This window comes from Impatiens glandulifera, chromosome 3 (assembly GCF_907164915.1).
Source record: "Impatiens glandulifera chromosome 3, dImpGla2.1, whole genome shotgun sequence".
In the NCBI taxonomy this organism is placed as follows: domain Eukaryota; kingdom Viridiplantae; phylum Streptophyta; class Magnoliopsida; order Ericales; family Balsaminaceae; genus Impatiens; species Impatiens glandulifera.
Genome location: NC_061864.1, coordinates 11542984 through 11562966, shown reverse-complemented (window position 1 = coordinate 11562966; position 19983 = coordinate 11542984). Strand labels below are relative to the sequence as shown.

At 30.8% G+C, this 19983-nt stretch overlaps 3 protein-coding genes across 3 annotated transcripts; all 3 read right to left on the bottom strand.

Moving 5' to 3' along the window:
• Positions 1-235: 235 nt before the first annotated feature.
• Positions 236-3081, bottom strand: LOC124928643 (exocyst complex component SEC15B). Its single transcript, XM_047468882.1, has one exon. It carries the CDS (start codon positions 2965-2967, stop codon positions 523-525), a length of 2445 nt encoding a protein of 814 aa, XP_047324838.1. The 5' UTR covers positions 2968-3081; the 3' UTR covers positions 236-522.
• Positions 3082-6445: 3364 nt separating this feature from the next.
• Positions 6446-7541, bottom strand: LOC124930897 (epoxide hydrolase A-like). The gene is made up of 2 exons (XM_047471266.1): positions 7036-7541; positions 6446-6950 (listed from the first exon to the last, which is right to left on the bottom strand). The coding sequence occupies exons 1-2, from the start codon at positions 7501-7503 to the stop codon at positions 6459-6461; spliced, it is 960 nt and encodes a 319-aa protein (XP_047327222.1). The 5' UTR covers positions 7504-7541; the 3' UTR covers positions 6446-6458.
• An 8734-nt stretch (positions 7542-16275) lies between these two features.
• Positions 16276-18555, bottom strand: LOC124929057 (probable pectinesterase/pectinesterase inhibitor 7). The gene is made up of 3 exons (XM_047469321.1): positions 17671-18555; positions 17302-17593; positions 16276-17171 (listed from the first exon to the last, which is right to left on the bottom strand). Exons 1-3 carry the CDS (start codon positions 18364-18366, stop codon positions 16483-16485), a joined length of 1677 nt encoding a protein of 558 aa, XP_047325277.1. The 5' UTR covers positions 18367-18555; the 3' UTR covers positions 16276-16482.
• Positions 18556-19983: the final 1428 nt, after the last annotated feature.

The window sequence follows — 19983 nt, the reverse complement described above, 5'->3', positions numbered from 1 at the left end:
TCACAATAAGTTCTTGTTCATTCTCATTGAAAACACATGATTAAAGTGGGGAATTTGGAAGACATGAACACCCAAATTGACATGTACTAACCACCCTTTTATTTTATTGGCTTTGTCTAGTTACCATATTTTTAATCATTGGATACAATGTTCTAATAAAAGACATAAAATGAACTTGAACTTCTAAATAACACAACCACTAACAAGGCTCAATAACAATAACAATAACCAAGCATTCAGATCATCAATTATGTCCTTGAAACTGAAATTATATAAATCAAAAAAAGAATCCAACACAACAATTACTGAGAGAGAGATATATGATACACACAGAATCACAACTGGCCTGTTCAAAGCAGCTAATGAATTCCAAAAATTACAAACTAGATGTAATTAAGATAGACTTGAGATGATGATGATGATTCACAGTGGGGGAGAGGAGGAGGGAATTCTAATGAGAATCAACAGAGAGAAATGGAAGAAGTTGGAGTTCACTTACAATTAGGAAGAAGAACATGATCATCAGTTGGCATCTTTGAGTCTCTTTATTAGTGTATCCAACGACTTCTTCTTCGTGTTTGTCTTTGATCCCCTTGTCCCAAATGTCCCAAACAGACGGTCAGATTGATCTCTTAGCTTTTCTGAAATACTCACCACTTTCCTGTAATCCAAAGCGTAATAGCTTCTCTCCCGAATTACTGGATTCAAGAAATTCTCTGGATGATTGCTCAACAGCAAATTAATCAACTGCCTCGACTCAACAAGGGAAGATTTCAACTGATTCACGTCTGCTTCTGGTAAAAGATTAGCTTGGTTTTCCGCAAACGATTCCAGCAAACGAACATCAATATCAACCCCCATTATCGCATTTATGTTGAATCTTTTAACTGATTCCCCAAGCAAATCACCCACAATCATCTCCGATATGTGCCGAAGAACGTCGTGCATAACTCTCTTCAGAACTTGAACAGGCAGAATCTGTTGTGCAGTCGAAACCAGGGTTTCCAAATAAATAATTACCTCGTTCACGTACTCATTTCCGTTCGGTGGCGGATCATCAGCCATCCAGTTAACATTCTCGATCAGCATCATGAAACCGTCAACCTTTTGCTTAAGTAACTTGCACAAAATTTCTTCAGCAGCGTCACGAGCTTTACTCAGCGAGAATTGCTTCCTACTCCTTTCCACCATTCTCAGGGGGACCCCAGAAAGTTGAGCAGCATGTCGGAAGAAGAAATCACAGGCTCGCTCCATAGCAGCCATATTTGCAGCCACTTGCATTGCTTGAGCGACTCCATGGATAGATGTACTAATCAGCTTCAGCAAGGCTCCATCCAAAACCTCAGTGAGAAGTCTGTCCAAATATTTCTTCACAACGTCATAGAAATCAAGCTGTCCTCCGTATGACATGAAACTCACAGAATCCTCAATAAAGGATCTAACTATCCTGCAACAATCCGGGACTGTGGAAGAAAATGGCGCAACGAATGGAAATGCAGGCACTATATCAGAAGTCTGCAGCTGAAATGATAGCACATTCATCCCATACTCATACTCTTTCTTCATCAACATCTGTTCAAATTTGTCAGCTGCAAGAGCCTCAGCTATTTGTTTGCGACAGTCGGATAATAATAACTCGTGATACTTGTCCCTGTGCTTGCTTAATACATCGAGGAGAGCTTCGATAGGGTATCCATACCGACGCAGGGTTACTCCAAGCAAACTCACGTAGTCCTTTATCAATAACAAATGGTTGGCTGTTTGCATTCTAGAAAACTGATCTTCTAGAACTGAACACATCTTACTCACAGCAGTATCCCAAAGATTGTCTACATCCATCTTTGTAATCAGCTTACCTCCAGTCCTCAAAATTCTGTCTTCAACTATGAAGAAACCAGCAATTTGTGCGAAAAAAGTCTGGTGAGATTCAAGAAAAGGTGTCATGGATGATACCTGAAAGTCCGATGTCAACTGAAGTTTCCGATTCTCAAAATAGTATTTCCTGAATCTATCTTCTAATCCCAGAGTTTGGTGTATATGATAAGCTCTATAGAGCGGAGTCAAATCGAATCCCAATGAATCAGGCGCACCATTGCCAAAAGCATCGTTACCTTCGTTCCTGATTCCTCCCATCCCATCGTCGTCTTCCTCTTCAAGAGCATAAACCGTGTCTCTCAGACTTAGCCGACTTTGTTCCTCAGCCTGCCTTTGTTTAACACGTAGCTCCTCCTCTCTCTGTCTTGCTGCAGAAGCTTGACCGATAGCAATTTGTCCTAAATTACGAATAACAACACGGATCTCGACTAGCCAATCACCGAATTCCTTGTTGATTCGCCGCTCAATGTGCGACCTAATCGCCGGGATCTGCTTCTCAAGCATCTTCCGGATTGTCGACGACGGCGTCTTCCCAAGGAAATCTCTCTCCATCGAATCAACGCACTTCAACGCCATGTAGAAGTTATTCGCAGAGAGATGACGATTCGCTCGCGAACAAAGCTCAACCAATTGGATTGATATCTGAACCGAATCAAGAGCAAGAGACACGTTATTGCAAACATTTCGAGACTCGACGAATGAATCAAGAGAGGATAAAAGAGGAGCAGCAACGTGCTGCAGTTGGCCGTTAGAGCTAGAGAGAGAAGACTTAAGCGAATCGACGTCTGAGAGGAGAGATCGAAGATCATCGACGGCCATAATGAAGTCTTGATAATGAGACTTGCAGACATCCTCGATCTCCGATTCCTTAGATCGAGCGAAGTGACGGAGATGATGTAAAAGAGTCTCCGGATGACCAGAGACGAAGGCTTTGCGGATGAAAGGTCCGAGATCCTCGCCGTTACAGATAGCGGATGAAAGTAGGAGCTGTTCGAGTTTGTCAGCTGAATCGCCGTCAGCCGCCGCAGCGGGAGTGATTCTCCGGCGAGATTTGACGGAGTTCAAAGCGGGTGAATCGGCGATTGGTGACATCGAAGGTGGCGGGAGCGTGACCGGGGCCGTTACAGGCGGAGTAGATTTAGGCGAGAAATATAATGGGGAAAAGGGGTTTTCCAATTTCCAGTACAAGAAAGAATTGGGAAAAGTGGGCTTTGACGTGGGTCTTATGACTGAAATACCACCGGAAATAGTCTGAAATGGCTATAGAAAATTTATCTGAATTGGGATTGGGGAGGGTAGTTTAGTCATCTTAGGTAGCAGTTGCTTACCGGACCGGGAAGGTGGTAGGCCCATGACAGCCAAAATGACCCGGCTTTGAATCAAAGGTCCTCATAATCTTCTTCTCTTTATTTTGTGCTCAATTATAATTTAATGGCGCTATTACTTTCATTTTTAACCCCCTTTTTCTTGTTAATAAAAATTGCACTAACTTTTTATTGCAAGAAAATGACATAAAATCAAATAAAGAAAGGAAAAAATAAGCTCATTGAACGACGTTCAAAAGTTTATGCTTTAGAAGACGAAAACAACGAAAATTGAATCTTTTAGTTCAAAATAAGATTGAAACAATGTAAATGTAAAGAACGAGTTAAGATTTGTTTGGCTAGTAGAGTCACCAGACTCACCACTAACAAAAATGCACCGCCTGCGTTACGACATTAATTAAGCTCTTTTTATTTATTCAACATTCCTAATTCGACACTTTGGAGGCCATACCGGACAAAAAAAAAGAGTGAATTACGCTATTGGAAAGAATAATAAATGTGAAATAATATAAATAATATGATTAAGCCATATCAACTTTGCCTCATTAGTTTGGAAGATGAGTTATGGACAAACTTATCGATGATTCGTATAAACAAAATTCAAACTTACTATAATCACAAATTCAATTAAAGAAGAAGTATGTTATTTATATTTGATAAAGAAAACTTAATGAAACTTTTAATTGAAAAATAAAATTTAAAAAAATTAAAATACGTCAAACTATTTATTTTAGTTTTTGTGTGAAAGTGAAAGAAAAAATGTTTCCAAACAAAATCAAATATGGAAAAATATCATCATCATAAGTTATATTTTCATTTTCCCTTTAAACAAATACGGTAAAAATTCTTTTAATATTTTTAATATTGTGTAATTTCATTATATAATTTTTTCTTCAAATTGACATGTTGTAATAGTAATTATTAATTGCACTATTAAATAGTTGTATAATACAATAATTATAATTAAAATATTCTTAATATAAAGTATACAAACTATACTATTTATTTAAGTGAAATTTAAAATAAATTACTGTATCTATCACTCTATTATATGTGATATTAATTATTATTAATAAAGATATATATTAAAATAAACAATGTTTTATAATTATATTTTCATCATTATATCACTTTTTATTTAAATGAAAAACATTACAATAATTTATGATATAATAAGTATAATGATGAAATGTATAATTATAAAACATTTGAAGATGGGAAGAATTATTAAAAAACGATTTGACCGTTAATAATTATAGTAAATAATTTAAAATGTTTAAGTAGATATAAACTAGTTAGGGAAACAATTTAACCGTTAGAATGAGTTGAGTTCAAAATATATAAACGGATGAACAAATTTATTTATTATTTTGCATATACTATAAAACACTTAACATTTATTTATGTTTTTAATTAAATATTTATTAATATTTAACTTATAATAACAATAAGCATGTCACTTATTTTTAATTTTATTTATTTATTTATTTATTTTTGTCAGAAGTGACAAGTATTTAATTTTTATTTTATTTTTATTATTGAGATTTATTGGGTAATTACGAGTATATATGACATTCATACATATTTTGGTCAGAATTAGCCATGAGTTTCGGGTTATCGAGCCCAGTAAAAAAAATGGATTTTTATTTTTACCATAAATGTAGTTTAAAAAATTGATAAAAAAAATTTGTTTTTAATAAAATTTGAACCCATAACCAAATCAAAATAATAAGTTTTTATCTTAAATAATTATACTTCATCATTTTATGTTTAAATATACCTAATAACTTTAAGTAACTATATATATTTTTATTAGACGGGCTACTTAACCGAAGGTTTACTGGGCTTACTCAAGGACCGACCCTAATTTTGGTACCATCTCAATTAATATTTGGTGGAATATTTGGTTGGAGAGAAACGGTAGAACTTTCAATTATCTTAGTGGTCGGATTGTATCATTCATAATGTTATTAAAATAACGATTTATGAGATTTGTTCAGGAAACCAATAAAGTCTGTCAGGGAGTTAAATTATTTTTATCGATAATTTGTTGAGTAACGTTTGTTTTTTTCTTTCCTGTCATGCTTTATTGCTGTTCGTGCTTAAATAATTTTTTATTTTATTTTAATATACATGAACTTAATATATATATATATATATATATATAAAAAAGTACGTCACACATTAATAAAAGAAAATTTAGACATAATATTGTTTACAATTATTGAGAGACATTTGTTTAATATTAAAATAATTTTAAATATAAAAGAACATTATAGTAATTTTTAAAAAAAAAACCTAAAATATTACTAGCCCAGATTAAAAAGCTCCACAAAAAAAAAAAAAAAAAAAGAGAGAGATTTTGTAGTGAGCTTCAAAATCATACAAAACTGTTTATTTCGTTGTCGTAGAGGCTTGAACCATGATTATTTACAACTATACTCCTTGATTCTAAATAAGTCTATCATGTTCTTACTATCTAGGAATATATATATATATATAAGATGTGCATTTTTATTATTTATTTTTGATAAAAAAAAAAGACTTAAAATATTCATATATAATATTAATATATATATATTTTATAGTGTGTAAGTTATTTATATTTTATTTAATAATTTAAGTGATATTATTGATCCATTTAGATTGATGTTTGAATTATGGTTGAGTTTTATTTAAAAAAAAACATAAATAATATCCAAGTAGAAAAGTATAAAGCTTATCTTATCATCAAGGCTTTTATTTTCATTTAAAATATTCTAAGTGTCTTTTAAAAACCAATTATGTCTACTCAATTTTAATTTCATATTTAATATCTAATATTTATATTATAAATATTTGATTTTCATAGAATATAAATTGATTTCAAATTAATATTTAAGGAAATAATCAAATATGTTTCACACCTACAATTCAATATTTTGAAAATTAGGTTGGTAAAGAATAAATATAAAACTTGGATGATATATATACATACATATATGTCGTTGTCCCTCAAACAATTGGAATTTAGTGGACCTGCTTTATTCGGTTTCCATGTGCAATTAATTAGCCTATGACTTATTATTATTATTATTATTTTTTTTTTTATAATAGCACCCTATAGTCATGATCCTACTTCTAATGGAATTAACTTAGAACTTATTCTACGAGTTATTCATTAAAACCGATCTTCCTCATAACCGACAACCTTAGTGAATGACATTACATTGATCACGTTCATTTATTCATTTGCAACAATTAAGTAGTACGAAAAGATTAGAACTTGGCAATGAAATCAAGAATGTGAGCAGTAATCTCTTGGTGCTTCTCCTGGTTAACAAAATGACCTGCATCTTCGAGTACAATCACCTCTTGCATATAAGGAACATGTTCCTTAAAACCATCGCCATTAATGTATTCTTTTGCGCCAGGCATGTTGTATGTTAGATCCAAATCCCCCACTATGAATTTCGTAGGCACCTTTACTTTTGCTCCTCCCCACGGCGCAAACAGCTCCCAGCTCTTATCAATGGCCCGATAATAGTTCAGTCCTCCGGTGAACCCACTCTTGTCAAATTTCCCGGCGAAGTATTGAACGTCTTCCTCCGTCAGCCAAGATGGCATCTGGGTCTGGTTTGGTGCATCGAGTAACGCCTGAATCCGATCTTTTGTAAAGCGAGGTGGTTTAGGGTTTCGAGACAAGAGGATTGATTTTATGAATTTATCAGTTGGTACTTTTGCAAACAGTTCTTCAGTGGCTCCAGCCTCCTATATATATATATATATACCCACCCAGATTAAGTATATTTTATATACAAATTTAAGTAAATAAATATGTATAATAATTAATTACCTGGAATGTGCAAATGTAAAATTGATCACCAAATATATCCCTTAAGGCGGTCACGGGTTTAATGGAAGGATCCCTAGGGACGAAAGGGACGCTGATGTTGACCAAGGCCTTAATCAGGTCCGGTCGAAACAGGGTAAAGATCCAAGCCACTATGGCTCCCCAGTCATGGCCAACAAGGAAAACCGGCTGGTCCACTTTCAATGCGCTTAGGAGGCCCACGAGGTCTCCTACGATGTGATGGACGGTGTAACTGTCGACTGAAGGCGGCGAGTCTGAGTCTCCATAGCCACGAAGATCCGGTGCGATGGCTCGGTATCCTGATGATGCCAGGGATACCATTTGGTGCCGCCACGAGTACCAGAGCTCGGGGAATCCATGCAGGAGGAGGACCGGTGGTCCGGACCCTATCTCTGCTACGTGTAGGTTTATGCCGTTTGTGCTTACGATTCTGTGCTCGATCTTATCCATCTCTTTCTCTCTTTTTTCTCAATGAGTGAATCATGAATGAATGATAGGTAATTTATAAGGCTATTTAGATTATTAGTATAATATTTTTACTAATAAATTAAATAATTTGATATTTAAAATAATAATCTAAACAAATTACAACTCCTAAATAGACTCTATTTTGATTTGACAAAAGTAAAATAAAATTATTTGTTCTTTCTTTTCTTTTCTTTCCATAACAATTTTTTAATGTTAATTTGATAGAACATGGTGGAAACACCAGAAAGAGAGTTCCAGCATATTCATAGAGTTGAAATTCTTATTTAAAAATGTTTAAAAAAAAAGACAATAAATGTTTGGAATAGGACAAAAAAGACCCATACCTAATTCCCATAGCTTTTGGTCTGCAATATTTCGTTCAAAATATAATCTAAATAAATTGTAAAAAACCAAATTAATGCAAGATCAAAATAACTACTTCTATTTTTATTTGTTTTTATTACTTAAAATATGGCCTCTTCTTTATTTTTAATATCAGGTCTTAAATATTTTCATTATATTTAAAAAAAATACATTATTTTTATAAATTTTAAATAAAAAGTATTATAATAAATTAATTAAATAATATAATTATTCAAAATCACTCTATATCTTATCTATAAATTATAATGCCGGACTATATTCACCACTAAATTACAAATGGATGATTGTAAACTACGCCTTCTTAACAATATTCAAATTTGTGAAATGCCAGGGTATACTCGTCAATAATAGTACTAAGAGATATATTATTATATTTCTGAATATATATTTAATTTATTACATTATTAACAAAAAAACAAAAACAAAAGTATTACAACGTTTTGTCGTCTAACTCCCACTTTCAGAAGTTTTTCCTAAATTGACAGAATAGGATCACAACAATTATACTATCTGATTTTTCTTTTTATTTATATTCAAACCTGTTAAAGTCAAGCATTATGTAAGAAAAATATTTATAACATAACAAATATTATTTATTACGGAAAATTTATTTAAGTCAATAAATTATAATGCCTGTTTGGAAACATTTTTTTTAATAACTTCTTAAGATAACATTTGAAAATATAACTTAGTCCCATATAAATTTATTTAGATCCAAACTTAGATTCAAGAATGTCTAAAAATGTTTTCAAATAAGCCTTATGTAACTTTAATTTTTTATTTTTTTTATCATAACACTTTTATAAACAAAAAAATAAAACTAGTTTGATATAGTAGGACTCAAACAAGCTCTTATGACTTTTGAGTAATGGAAACCAAATTTGCATCTCTCTTCCATTTCTTTTTTCAAACACGAACTTTCTTTATATAGAAAAACGATCTAAACAAAAAATATAAGTACGGCACTAATAAATATATATAATATGATAAATATATTTATTTTTAATATTTAAAAATTATAATAATATCAAGTTTTAATATATTATAGTATATAAAACATATTTTCCTTGTTTAAGAATATAATATAAATGATTATTCACAAAAACAAATTTAGAAATCGAATAGGACATTAATTATAATAATAAATCAAAATAGAACATAATTAGGATGATAAATTCACACGCGTCGAGATTTGCTCATTGTCACTCATAAACAAATACAACATGTTTTCACATTTTAAATCAACAATCAATGATATGATATGGAAGTTTACTTAATTTAATAACTCAATAGTGTAAGTAACAAAATTTATGATTAAAATAATAAAATATAAGGTTCTGTTCAAATAATAATACTTTAAGTCGAGGTGAAAATCACAATTGTTAAGTATAGAATAAAAAATAAAAAATAAAAATTGTTAGGTATAGAATAAAAAATAAAAATTCACTTAATTGACAACTAAGATTTATTAATTACTACAAATAAAATTCTAATTCAAAGGAAATAACTCTCTAAGAAAGTGGTGAGAAACATCCTCTTTTGCACTTAGATAACACATTATGAATATTGAAGATGATGATGTTATACACAAGATTTTATTTATTTATATTTTTTTAGAAAAGTTAGATATCGCAACTCCTTATTGATAAAAAGGTTAGATGTGATTCAGAATTTGAAGAAAGCTCGAGATATCAATCTCTTTTTATTTTTAGTCAAGAGGAAATAGACGAGATACTCAATTTAAACTTTTAAAATGTTATAAATTTATATAGATTTTTATTGTATTATTAATATTAACATACTAAAATTACTAAGTGATAAGTGTGATTCTTAAAATATTAAAGATTACAGTTAATCATGGAGTCGAGATTTGGTTGGTAAGAAGTGTACCGCTCTATCATATCAAAAGGCGCTTGTGTAGCCTATGCTTTGCAAGCATTTTAATAAGAATCAGCCGTGGAAGGTCTAAGTGCTGCTAATGTCGATCTTGGTTTTGGCTTCTGTTTACCCAGAGATTTGAAAATGTGAACAGCTTTCACGACTGCGCAACTAAAGAGAATATCAAAAAATATACCGCTCCGTGGGCCGAAAGCTTATAAGGAATAAGTCAGTCTTAGCCTGAAAAAAGCACAAGAAAGAACCCTCTATTGCCCATAGCCAAATAGTTTGAGTATGGCGAGGTAGCTGTGAACAAGAAGAAGAGATGGTTGTCGATGTGAATGACGTTATCAATTAATAACTCAATATGATAGATTAATAAAAAAAAAATTACTTAAAAATTTAAAACTAATAAGTTTCAAATTTACTAACTAAAAACTCTTTAAATTAAAAAAAGAACTAATCATGTTTTCTTATACAACATAAAATTACCTATCAATTAATTTGAGATATGATCAACAGGCCATCACAATCCAATATCTCCTTACAAAGCCATCCATCAAATAGTACACTATGGCCATCAATTACTTCTCTCCTAAAAATGTATACAAATAATTATAAAAAGGAACATACTTTTTTAGAATAATATGCATGCATTTGAAGTAATTAATAATGACCATTCAATTAACAAAAGAACGATTTCAATAATTGATGTTATCGAGTGATCACTACTAACATACAAATAATTAATTTAGAATGGACAAATGATTTACGTATCTGTCTCAATTGCTTAACAATAGAGTAAAGTAAACACATCATGGAATAATTAGTTCATACTTCATATATTATATGGACTGGTGTCTTTATATGATTTTTTTTAGATTCAAGACAATAAATTATTTGGAAGAGTGTGTTACAACTTACAACCTTTTTAAGTGTTTTCATCTCAAGACAATAAATTATTTGGAATGATACAATAAAATTTATCAAGAATATTTTAATATACTATTTTTTGTATCCAAAACCTTAAAAATCAATTTTAGCTAATTAAACATTATAAAAAGTATAAACCAACCATATCCTTAAGAAATATAATCTGAAATTACCAAATTAAAAAAAATAAAAAATTCTTATGGTTTGTAGAAACAATTTATTATGAATATGGTTTTCAAGGTTATGATGGGGCATCCATTCATTTTGGATTGATATTTAGTGAGTTGATAACATTTTTCCATCATATTTTATTATGAATAGATGTGAAATATTGAAATTCATTTTTGAAAATATTTCACCCATTTTTTCAAATTAAACTTATTACAAGTTGAATGGTGCATGTTTATGAAATTCTTTCATTTTTCTTTTGCTATAACTTCTTTCCTCTTTTGATTGGTACCGTAATAGACTAGCTTTGAATAGACAGTTCATGGAGATTTAAAAATTTTACACTTTAGAATATCATTATTTGTTATTATTATAGATGAACCGTTTTGTCCGATATATATTATTTTTTCTTTTGAATAATTGGAATTTGTAGTTGACTCCTTGCATGCTTTTTTAAGCAAATGGTGATATAGCAAAAGAAAAATCATTTCCTAATTTGTAAATAAGCAAAATAAGTGTCACAGTGTCACTAATTTAATCATGAATAATTCACAATATATATATATATATAATAGGACAAATTACTTAGTGACCCTCAAATTATTTTCATCGCTTATCTTTAGCCCTCAAATTATTTTTTAAAACAAATTACCCTTTAAACTTTCTAAAAGGTCACAAATGGCCCTCAAACTATCAGAAAGGGTCACTAAAGATCCTTCTTTCAATTTTTCCGTTACAACATAACATCTCTAATTAAAACCCTCATTTTCAATCATTATAACGACTCTTCATTTTCAACCATCATTCTCGACTATACATCTTCTCTACGACCACCTACCTACCTAATATCGTCTTTCTTCTTTTCCATAGATTTGTAAAGAGAAGGGTCTCCTAGAGAAGTAGAGAAGCACTAAGTTGAGAATGGTCTGCTAGAGAGATAAAGAGAGACAAAAGATAAAGTTCATAGTATCAGAGTAATGGCTTGGATGATTAGACCTAGAAATTGTGATTCATGCGCATATATTGTTGTTTAGGCCCATTGAAGGAGGGATTTAGATATTGTCGTCCCATCATAGGATTGGATGGATGTCATATAAAGGGTCCATATCCAGGACAATTGTTGACTGCAATTGGGGTTGATCCTAACAATGGATGGTGGCCAATAACTTGGGTAGTTGTGGAACGAGAGACAACCGTTTAATGGAAATGGTTTATGGAGCTTCTAGCAAAGGATCTACAAATAATTAACTCTTTCCAGTATACATTCATATCAGATCAACAAAAGGTAAGAAACTAATATGTTTAAGGTTATATTATTATTTTATGTACATATTATGTAAATATACTAATACACTTGAAAATGAAATTAGGGACTCAGCAGAGCCCTGTCCGAGGTATTACCAAATGCTGGACATAGATTTTGTGTTCAACATTTATATAGAAATTTTTTTTAAAAAAACATCTAGGGAAGGTGTTAAAACAAATGTTATGGACAATTGTTGGAAGTGCGAATGTGGATGTGCACAACAAGGCAATGGAATCTCTTAAACATTATGATGAATCAGCATTCAAGTGGGTGACTAATGCCCCTTATCCATCTCATTGGTGTAAGACTTTCTTTAAACCCGATACTAAATGTGATATACTGAAAAACAATTTATGTGAGTCTTTCAATTTCCATATACTTCAGAGATGAGGGATAAACCGATCCTTTCTTTAATGGAAGGTATTAGAAATTTTTTATTGGAAAGAATGCATAGAAGAAAAGATAGCATGTCTAGGTATCCTCATCATATTGGACCATTAATTAGGAAAATTATAGAAGAAATGATAAAAGAATCTTTTAAGTGAAGGTCAATTTATAATGGTGTGGACGGCTACCAGGTTAGGTTAGGGGGCCTAATGGACATCAGTCTGTAGTTGATGTTAGAAAAAAAAATGTAATTGTGGATTGTAGGAGCTATCAGGAATATTACCATGCTGTCATGATATAGTTGCTTTAAAGCAACATGGCCTAAAAGTGTATGAATGTGTTGACAAGTGTTACAGAAAAGAACTATTCATCATTATTTACCATCACGTCTTATACCCAATCAATGGTAAAGATATATGGCCAACTTCATCATTAGGATTGCAGTTGGATCCTCCCGTTTGTGTGTTGTGTGGTTCATCCAGTTAGACCCAAGAAAGCAAGAAGAAAAGAACCAGACGAGAAAAAAGACTTTAGAAAAAAGTTGAGGAGGTATGTGGTCATCCATCCACGGTAAGAAGTGTGGAAACTCAGGCCACAATGTTAAAACTTGTAAGATGTACAAGGAGGAATGATGAGTATTAAAAAGGTAGAGAACCAATATGTAAGTAAATTTGTTTGATTTATTGAATGTATTTACATTATATGGTAGATCTTTTGTCTTTTTAACTACAATTTTTTTCTTTTTCACTGCAGTGACTAGCTAAAAGCAGATGATGATGGGAAAATCAATATTTTAGGACTTAGTATATGAATATTATAAACTACAAGAGCATATTTTTTTTTAAATGCAATGTTTTGTCTTCTCAATTGTAATGTTACTATTTTTTTATGTTTTTAACTATAATTTTTTTCATTTCTAACTGCAGTATGTAAAAGCTGATTATTGATGTTTTTAGTACTTTTTAATGAATCTTATTTTTCTGATATTGATTTTGCAATTGTTTAATTACATTCACATTTTTTTTTATCTTATTGTATAAAGCAAAAAAATAAAATATTAATTTACAATTGTTTACAACTATATTGTAATTGTAAAAAAAAATATTAATAGATTAATATAGAACAAATTATCTTTAAATTTGATCATAAAAAAAATATAAAAAAATAGTTAAGATTGAATATATTAATAGTCTTGGGGAGAAATAATTTAAGGGTTAAAAATCAATTATCAAAATAGTTGGAAGACCAAAAGTAAACTATCATAATTGTTGGAGGATTTTTAGTTAAAACACCGTTATATTCAACGAAAAAATTGACAGAATGAGCCATTAGTGACCATTTCTGAAAGTTTGAGAGGCGATTTATTTTTAAAAATAGTTTAAGGACTAAAACTAAGCGATGTAAATAATTTGAGGGCCTGTAATTTGCCATATATAATATTAAATAATTAATTCTTTACATTATACATTAATCCAAAATCATTTTTATGAAAATATGGATTCAATATTTTTGTTTAGTGTCAAACTTCATTTTAATATTTATATTCATTTAATTTTAAACTAAAATTATTATTATTATTATTATTATATTTAAAAATATACATTAAAATTCACATAATTCACAAATCTCCACTTCGTATCTTCCAAAAAAAGTTAAAATAAAATCCTCACACATGTCACATTATTTGGTACCGTAATTAGAGACTGACTAGCTTTGCAATGAATGCATATTTTATTTTCCACTCTTGGAATATTAATTGGTAAACCATCAACATCTATAAACAAATTAATGAGAAGAATTTGGTAAGTAGGTAGCAAAAGTCATATGATCATAAACTCATAATGATTATATCTATTAGAAAAATAATTCACAGAATTAAATATAAGGTTTTGAAATATATATTATATAACAAAAAAATTTAGTAGGCGGTGGAGTTGGGCATCGTGCATAAATTTTAACACATTTTAAATAATTGAAATTCAAAGTATTAATAATAATTAAAATTTTTAAAATAATTAAGTAAATTAATAAAAGTAATATGTGAGAGAATTATTAAGAGATTCATATTTTCATATAATGTTTTATTTTATTTTTAATATTTTAGTATGTTTAATTTTAATTATATATATTATATTTATAAATTGAATAAAAATATAAATAAATTTAGAGAAACGTGATAATTTGATAATGTTAATATAAATAAGAATAGTTTTAATAAAAAAATGAGATGTAGAAATTAGAAATTATATATTATTATATTATTAAAATTAAAATTATTATTATATATTTATTATTTAATGTATTAATAATAATTGAAATTACAAATAATTTAAAATTTTAAAATTTAATAAGTAATTAATAAAATTAATATTTAAGAGAATTATTAATATAGACTCACATTTTTTTCTTATAATTTATTTATTTTATATTTATATTTTATTTTAATTTATATTGTTTAAGTTAATATTTTATTTTAATATTATATTTTAGTAGGTTTAATTTTAATTATAAATATTATATTTATTAATTGAATAAGGATATAATAAATTTAAAGAATGTTAACGTATATGTGAGCAGTTTAAGTCATATAACTAATTGTGTTTATGTTGTTTTTGTATATATATTTGTGCTCGTGTCATGTCTATGTTTGTGTTATGTCTATATTCGTGTTGTGTTTGTGTCGACTCGTAACCGTGATACGATCGTATTAACTCATAATCGTGTCGTGATTATATTGTGTTGTATTTGTATCGTGTCAACCCACGAACCGAGTAATATAATATTATATCGTGTTAAATCGTGTCGATTCGTGTTGATTCAACCCGTTCCCCAGTTCTATGTGGCGACTTAGGTCTGAGCTGGGCTCAAACCAATCCAAATAAAAAAAATTAAAAAAAAGTTACATTGCCCATAATTTTCTAATTATTTTAATACATTATTTGTTTTCATAATTCTAAAAAAATAAAAATACACTAATTTACTTATTTTATTCATAACATTTATTTTTTCAAATGAATCCCACCACCGACAAACTCTAATTACTATTTCGTCCATGTTGCTGCCTATATAAAAGAATACGAGTGACTTTGATTAATATAAGTCAAATGGTTGAATTAATATATCTATACATACAATTATAAATACAAATTAACAATCTTAATCTTAAATTGTTTTAAATTTTAAATCTTTCATGAAAAATAATGTTCAAAGTTCAAACTATACTAAATATATATAAAAGGGTGATCATAAGTTCGATTGATAAAAAAAATGGATTGCTTATATAAAATATATATGAAATAATATTTATTGGTCAATAAGTCTCAATATAAAAATCGTTTTCATGATCAAATTTGTGTTACCCTAAACCGGTATTTACCAAACTTTTACTCAAATATTCTAAAACCTGAGAGCTACCCATTTTTTTTCTTTTAAATGATAAAATACTAACCTATATGTATTTTTTCACATAACATCCTAAAATTGTGATGAAAGACAATTGAAATGGCACCAAGGGCCCACTTTGAAACGATACATTCTAAAAAAGAATCCCAATTTCAAATCACAATCCCCCTAGGGCCCCTACCACTACCAGAATTATCTACCTTACACTGGGCCCATATTAACAGCCCATAAATAAAAAGTAATAATTAAATTGACATAAAAACACAATAATGTAAAAACTAAAAAACACATACATGTGAATTATCCCAACAACAATTATATATGTTTGCTCAAAGCCAAATTTCATCATGTTTTACTTCACATGATGATTCGATCAGTACTACAACATTCATTATTAACTCCGAATCCTTCTAGCTAACTTACCTATACTTTTGACCAAACAATTGCAAGAATCAAAGAACATAATAATTAACACAAAGAAAAAGAAAGAAAAATAAATAAATTCACAGCCCATCAGTGTATGGCACTCCAACTTGAGGCAACCAATCATTCCCCAAAAGAAAATTGGCCACCGTAAAGTTCCCGGCGTCCGTCGCATTAATAATATGGTATCCCGTCCACGTCACCCTTCCTGACGTGTCAGATCCCGGACCCCTATTATTATACTCAGCATAATATGACGTGTTCAAAGCAAAATCCCCATCCCACTCTCGCCAACCCAACGGCTTTATCAAACTATCCATAAAACTGTCCATATAAACCGTTCTCGAATACAACTTCCACGGTCGTCCTAAATACGTATTAACTGTTCCGACATTCGGTGCTAAATCATCCGCAGCCTTAATCGTGCACTTTTGGATCGATATACCCGTGTTCTGGTTCGGATCGGTTCGACCCTGAGCTGTGATCGCGTTGAATTGCCCCGACATGGGCATTCTTGGATACATGTTGCAGTTTTGTAAGACAACTGCTGCGTTTCCGAAGATGAAATCTACTGTTCCGTAGACATCGCATTCAGTGTAGAATTGTCGGAGGGAGTGGACGTATAGGGTGTCTTGGTATGCTTCGAAGCTACAACCGTAGAACGTTGAGAGATCGGCGCCGTTTCGGAGTGCCACCGCTTGATGCTTTATTGCCCCGGCGGTGTTTCTAATTGTTAGATTCATTCCCACGAAACCTAGTCCCACCACAGCTGAAATATATTTACAATATTAAGTTTAGTGCGGATTTCGTGTAACAGTAAACTTAAACGGTTTTAAGTGAGAAGTAATCTTTATTCTTTTATTAGGTTAATATTTTTACACTATTGAATATGATCTTACCAAAAGTTGCAGAATTGAAGGTGGTCCAACCATCAACAACGCTATGATTACCGGTGATAATCGTTTGATTAATCCCATCTCCGACCATCATCAAGTATTTCTTGTTCTTCGCGATGGATACGTACTCCTGGTAGACTCCGGCGGTGACATAAATCAAGAAGTAGCCGTCGCTCGCGGCGGTGTTGTTTGGAGCGGCGGCGATAGCGTCGTTTATGGCAGTGAAGTTCCCGCTGCCGTCTTGACTAACCACGACGATGTCGTTAACAAGAACCATATCAGAAGTAGTATTCGTCTGCAGATTGATTGTCATATAATTAATAAGTAAATTGTTTTTAACTACGGTTAAAACTTTATGTCGTTAAAGTATACCTGTTGGAGATTCCTTCTGCTTGCGGCCTCAAAAATGGCTTTCTGTTGACTATTCATTTTCACATTAAGTTTACCATTTTGGAAAGTCAAATGTTTCTTTCTCGGTTTGGACGGTCCTTTCTTAATCTTAGGAACCCAACCCTTAGTAATAAGAGCAAGCGAGACGCTAAAAAGCTTAGCATCGGCGGCGAGCGGCGAAACAACTCCATTCTTGGATCTCCACGATTGAGCCGTCGATTGAATCCCATCCAAACAAGTCTGAACGTTGGTCAAAATAGCGCTTAGAAAAGTCTGGACGTTATCGGCTTGAACTACGGGCAGGGTCTTAGAAGTATAACCGACGGTGGCGAATGCGGTGTTGAGATAATCTATGTTGAGTCCGGCGAGGAGGCGACAGTCGAGTAAGGCGGCGATGGCGGCGGGGGTTAAGGCGGATGGGTTGCGAAGGTACATTTCAATTAAAGATTGAAACTTGCGAGCTGAGGAAATGGATTTTTTGACGGAGAAACGGCCGTAGTCATAGACATTGGCGGAGCTGTTGTTGTTTGGGAGGACGGTGCGGCAGAATGAAGGGTCGGGAGTGGATTTACAGATGGTGGTTGAGTCTTCAGCTGAAGAGAGATTAATGGAGAAGAAGGAGATCATAATTATTAGTAGAAGAGAGAGGAATGAGGAGAGGGAGAGGGAGAAAACCATGATTGTTAATTAATTATGGAATTGATTTGGTTTGGAGTGAAATGAAAGAGATGACATGTAAGTGTATATATAGCGGCGCCGGTGAAGAAGAAGAAGAAGATATATAAATTTATTTATTTGGTGAATTTAGGCCGGAGGAGGCTAGTTGTCTTTCTGTCTGTTTGATAGTACAAGGTCGTGTTTTTACGCAATTATATGTTTTTGAAAGTCAACATGCATGTTCCATCTAAATAAAAGCGCGTCGATCCTGAATTTCCTGGTCATCATGCAAATTGCAGAATAAGAAATATGAATAACCAAATATTATTGAAATAGCCATTCAAATTATTGTTAATGTCATTCTAAACACTATATCTTTATAACATTAAGATCGAGTTAGATTTTAAGATTTAGGGTTTAGGGTTTTATAGTTAAAATAACAAAAGTGATCTAGTTTAGTTATACATGTTAGTAACACCTAACTAAGTTTTTATATGTTGGCATCTTGTCGTCATTTTCAAAGAAAATAAAACATGATTTTGTTTTAATTAAATTTTTGTACGTGTCATTTGGGTTATACATAGTTATATATGCAGACTGACGTGCCTATTAAGTTCAACAATTTTGGTTTATTTTTTTGGATGTGTAAATGTTTAAAGACTTGAATGATCTTTGACTATAACTTTATGGGCAATTTGATATTATATCTTTAATTAAATTACAGTAAGGGGGGACTGATGTAGACTTTGTTAAGGGCAATTAATAGTGGGACGGACTGACCTTAATTATTGTTTAATGAAGTATTAATTAATAAATTATAATTATCAATTTATTGTTTAACTCTTCATTTATAATATATATGACGCCTTGCATTGGTTCTAAAATTTAAATGAGACAACAAGTAGAAGATAGATAGAGTTAGCAGGTTTATAATTTTATTGATAGAATTAATATATATGGGGCCTTTCCACTGAAAACCAAATATATAGTAGTGTAAATTGTTTTTAAGTATTATTTTGTATCATCATTAATTTGTTTTTGGAAAAATTATTTAATTAGTTCCATTCTTAATTTATAAAACAAAGACCACTTGTATTAAACAAACAATTAGAAGTTTAATTAATTAATTTGTTAATGTCTAATCAATTAATTTTCTTTTGTCACAATGTTTTTAGTAAAAAGAATCTATGGCAATTTTTTTTAATTATTTTTAGACGGGAACCATTTAAAAAAATACGAGAAACCTACAAAATTACAAAATAAACAAAAACAAAATACGGAGACTTAGAAGGACAACTACAATACAATCACTAAGTATTTGTAATTGTGTTTCAAATTTGTTATTTTATTAAGTCATCCTCTAAATCATGAATAAAAATGTTTTTAAATTTTATAATGGGGGAGGATCCTGTTCTAAGGATGTGTTATTAATTTGTTGTTGTACTTATTATTTATAATTTATAACTTGTATTATTTTATAGTGCATTTTTTAAATTAAAAAAAAAATATGTACAAATTAATTAAATAGTAGGTGAATATATGTTACAAAAATTAAGGGGAGGAAGCACAATAGTCTAATGAAATTTATACATACGGTGCAGTGTGTTTTTGCCTTCCCAAGATGACTATATATTAAAA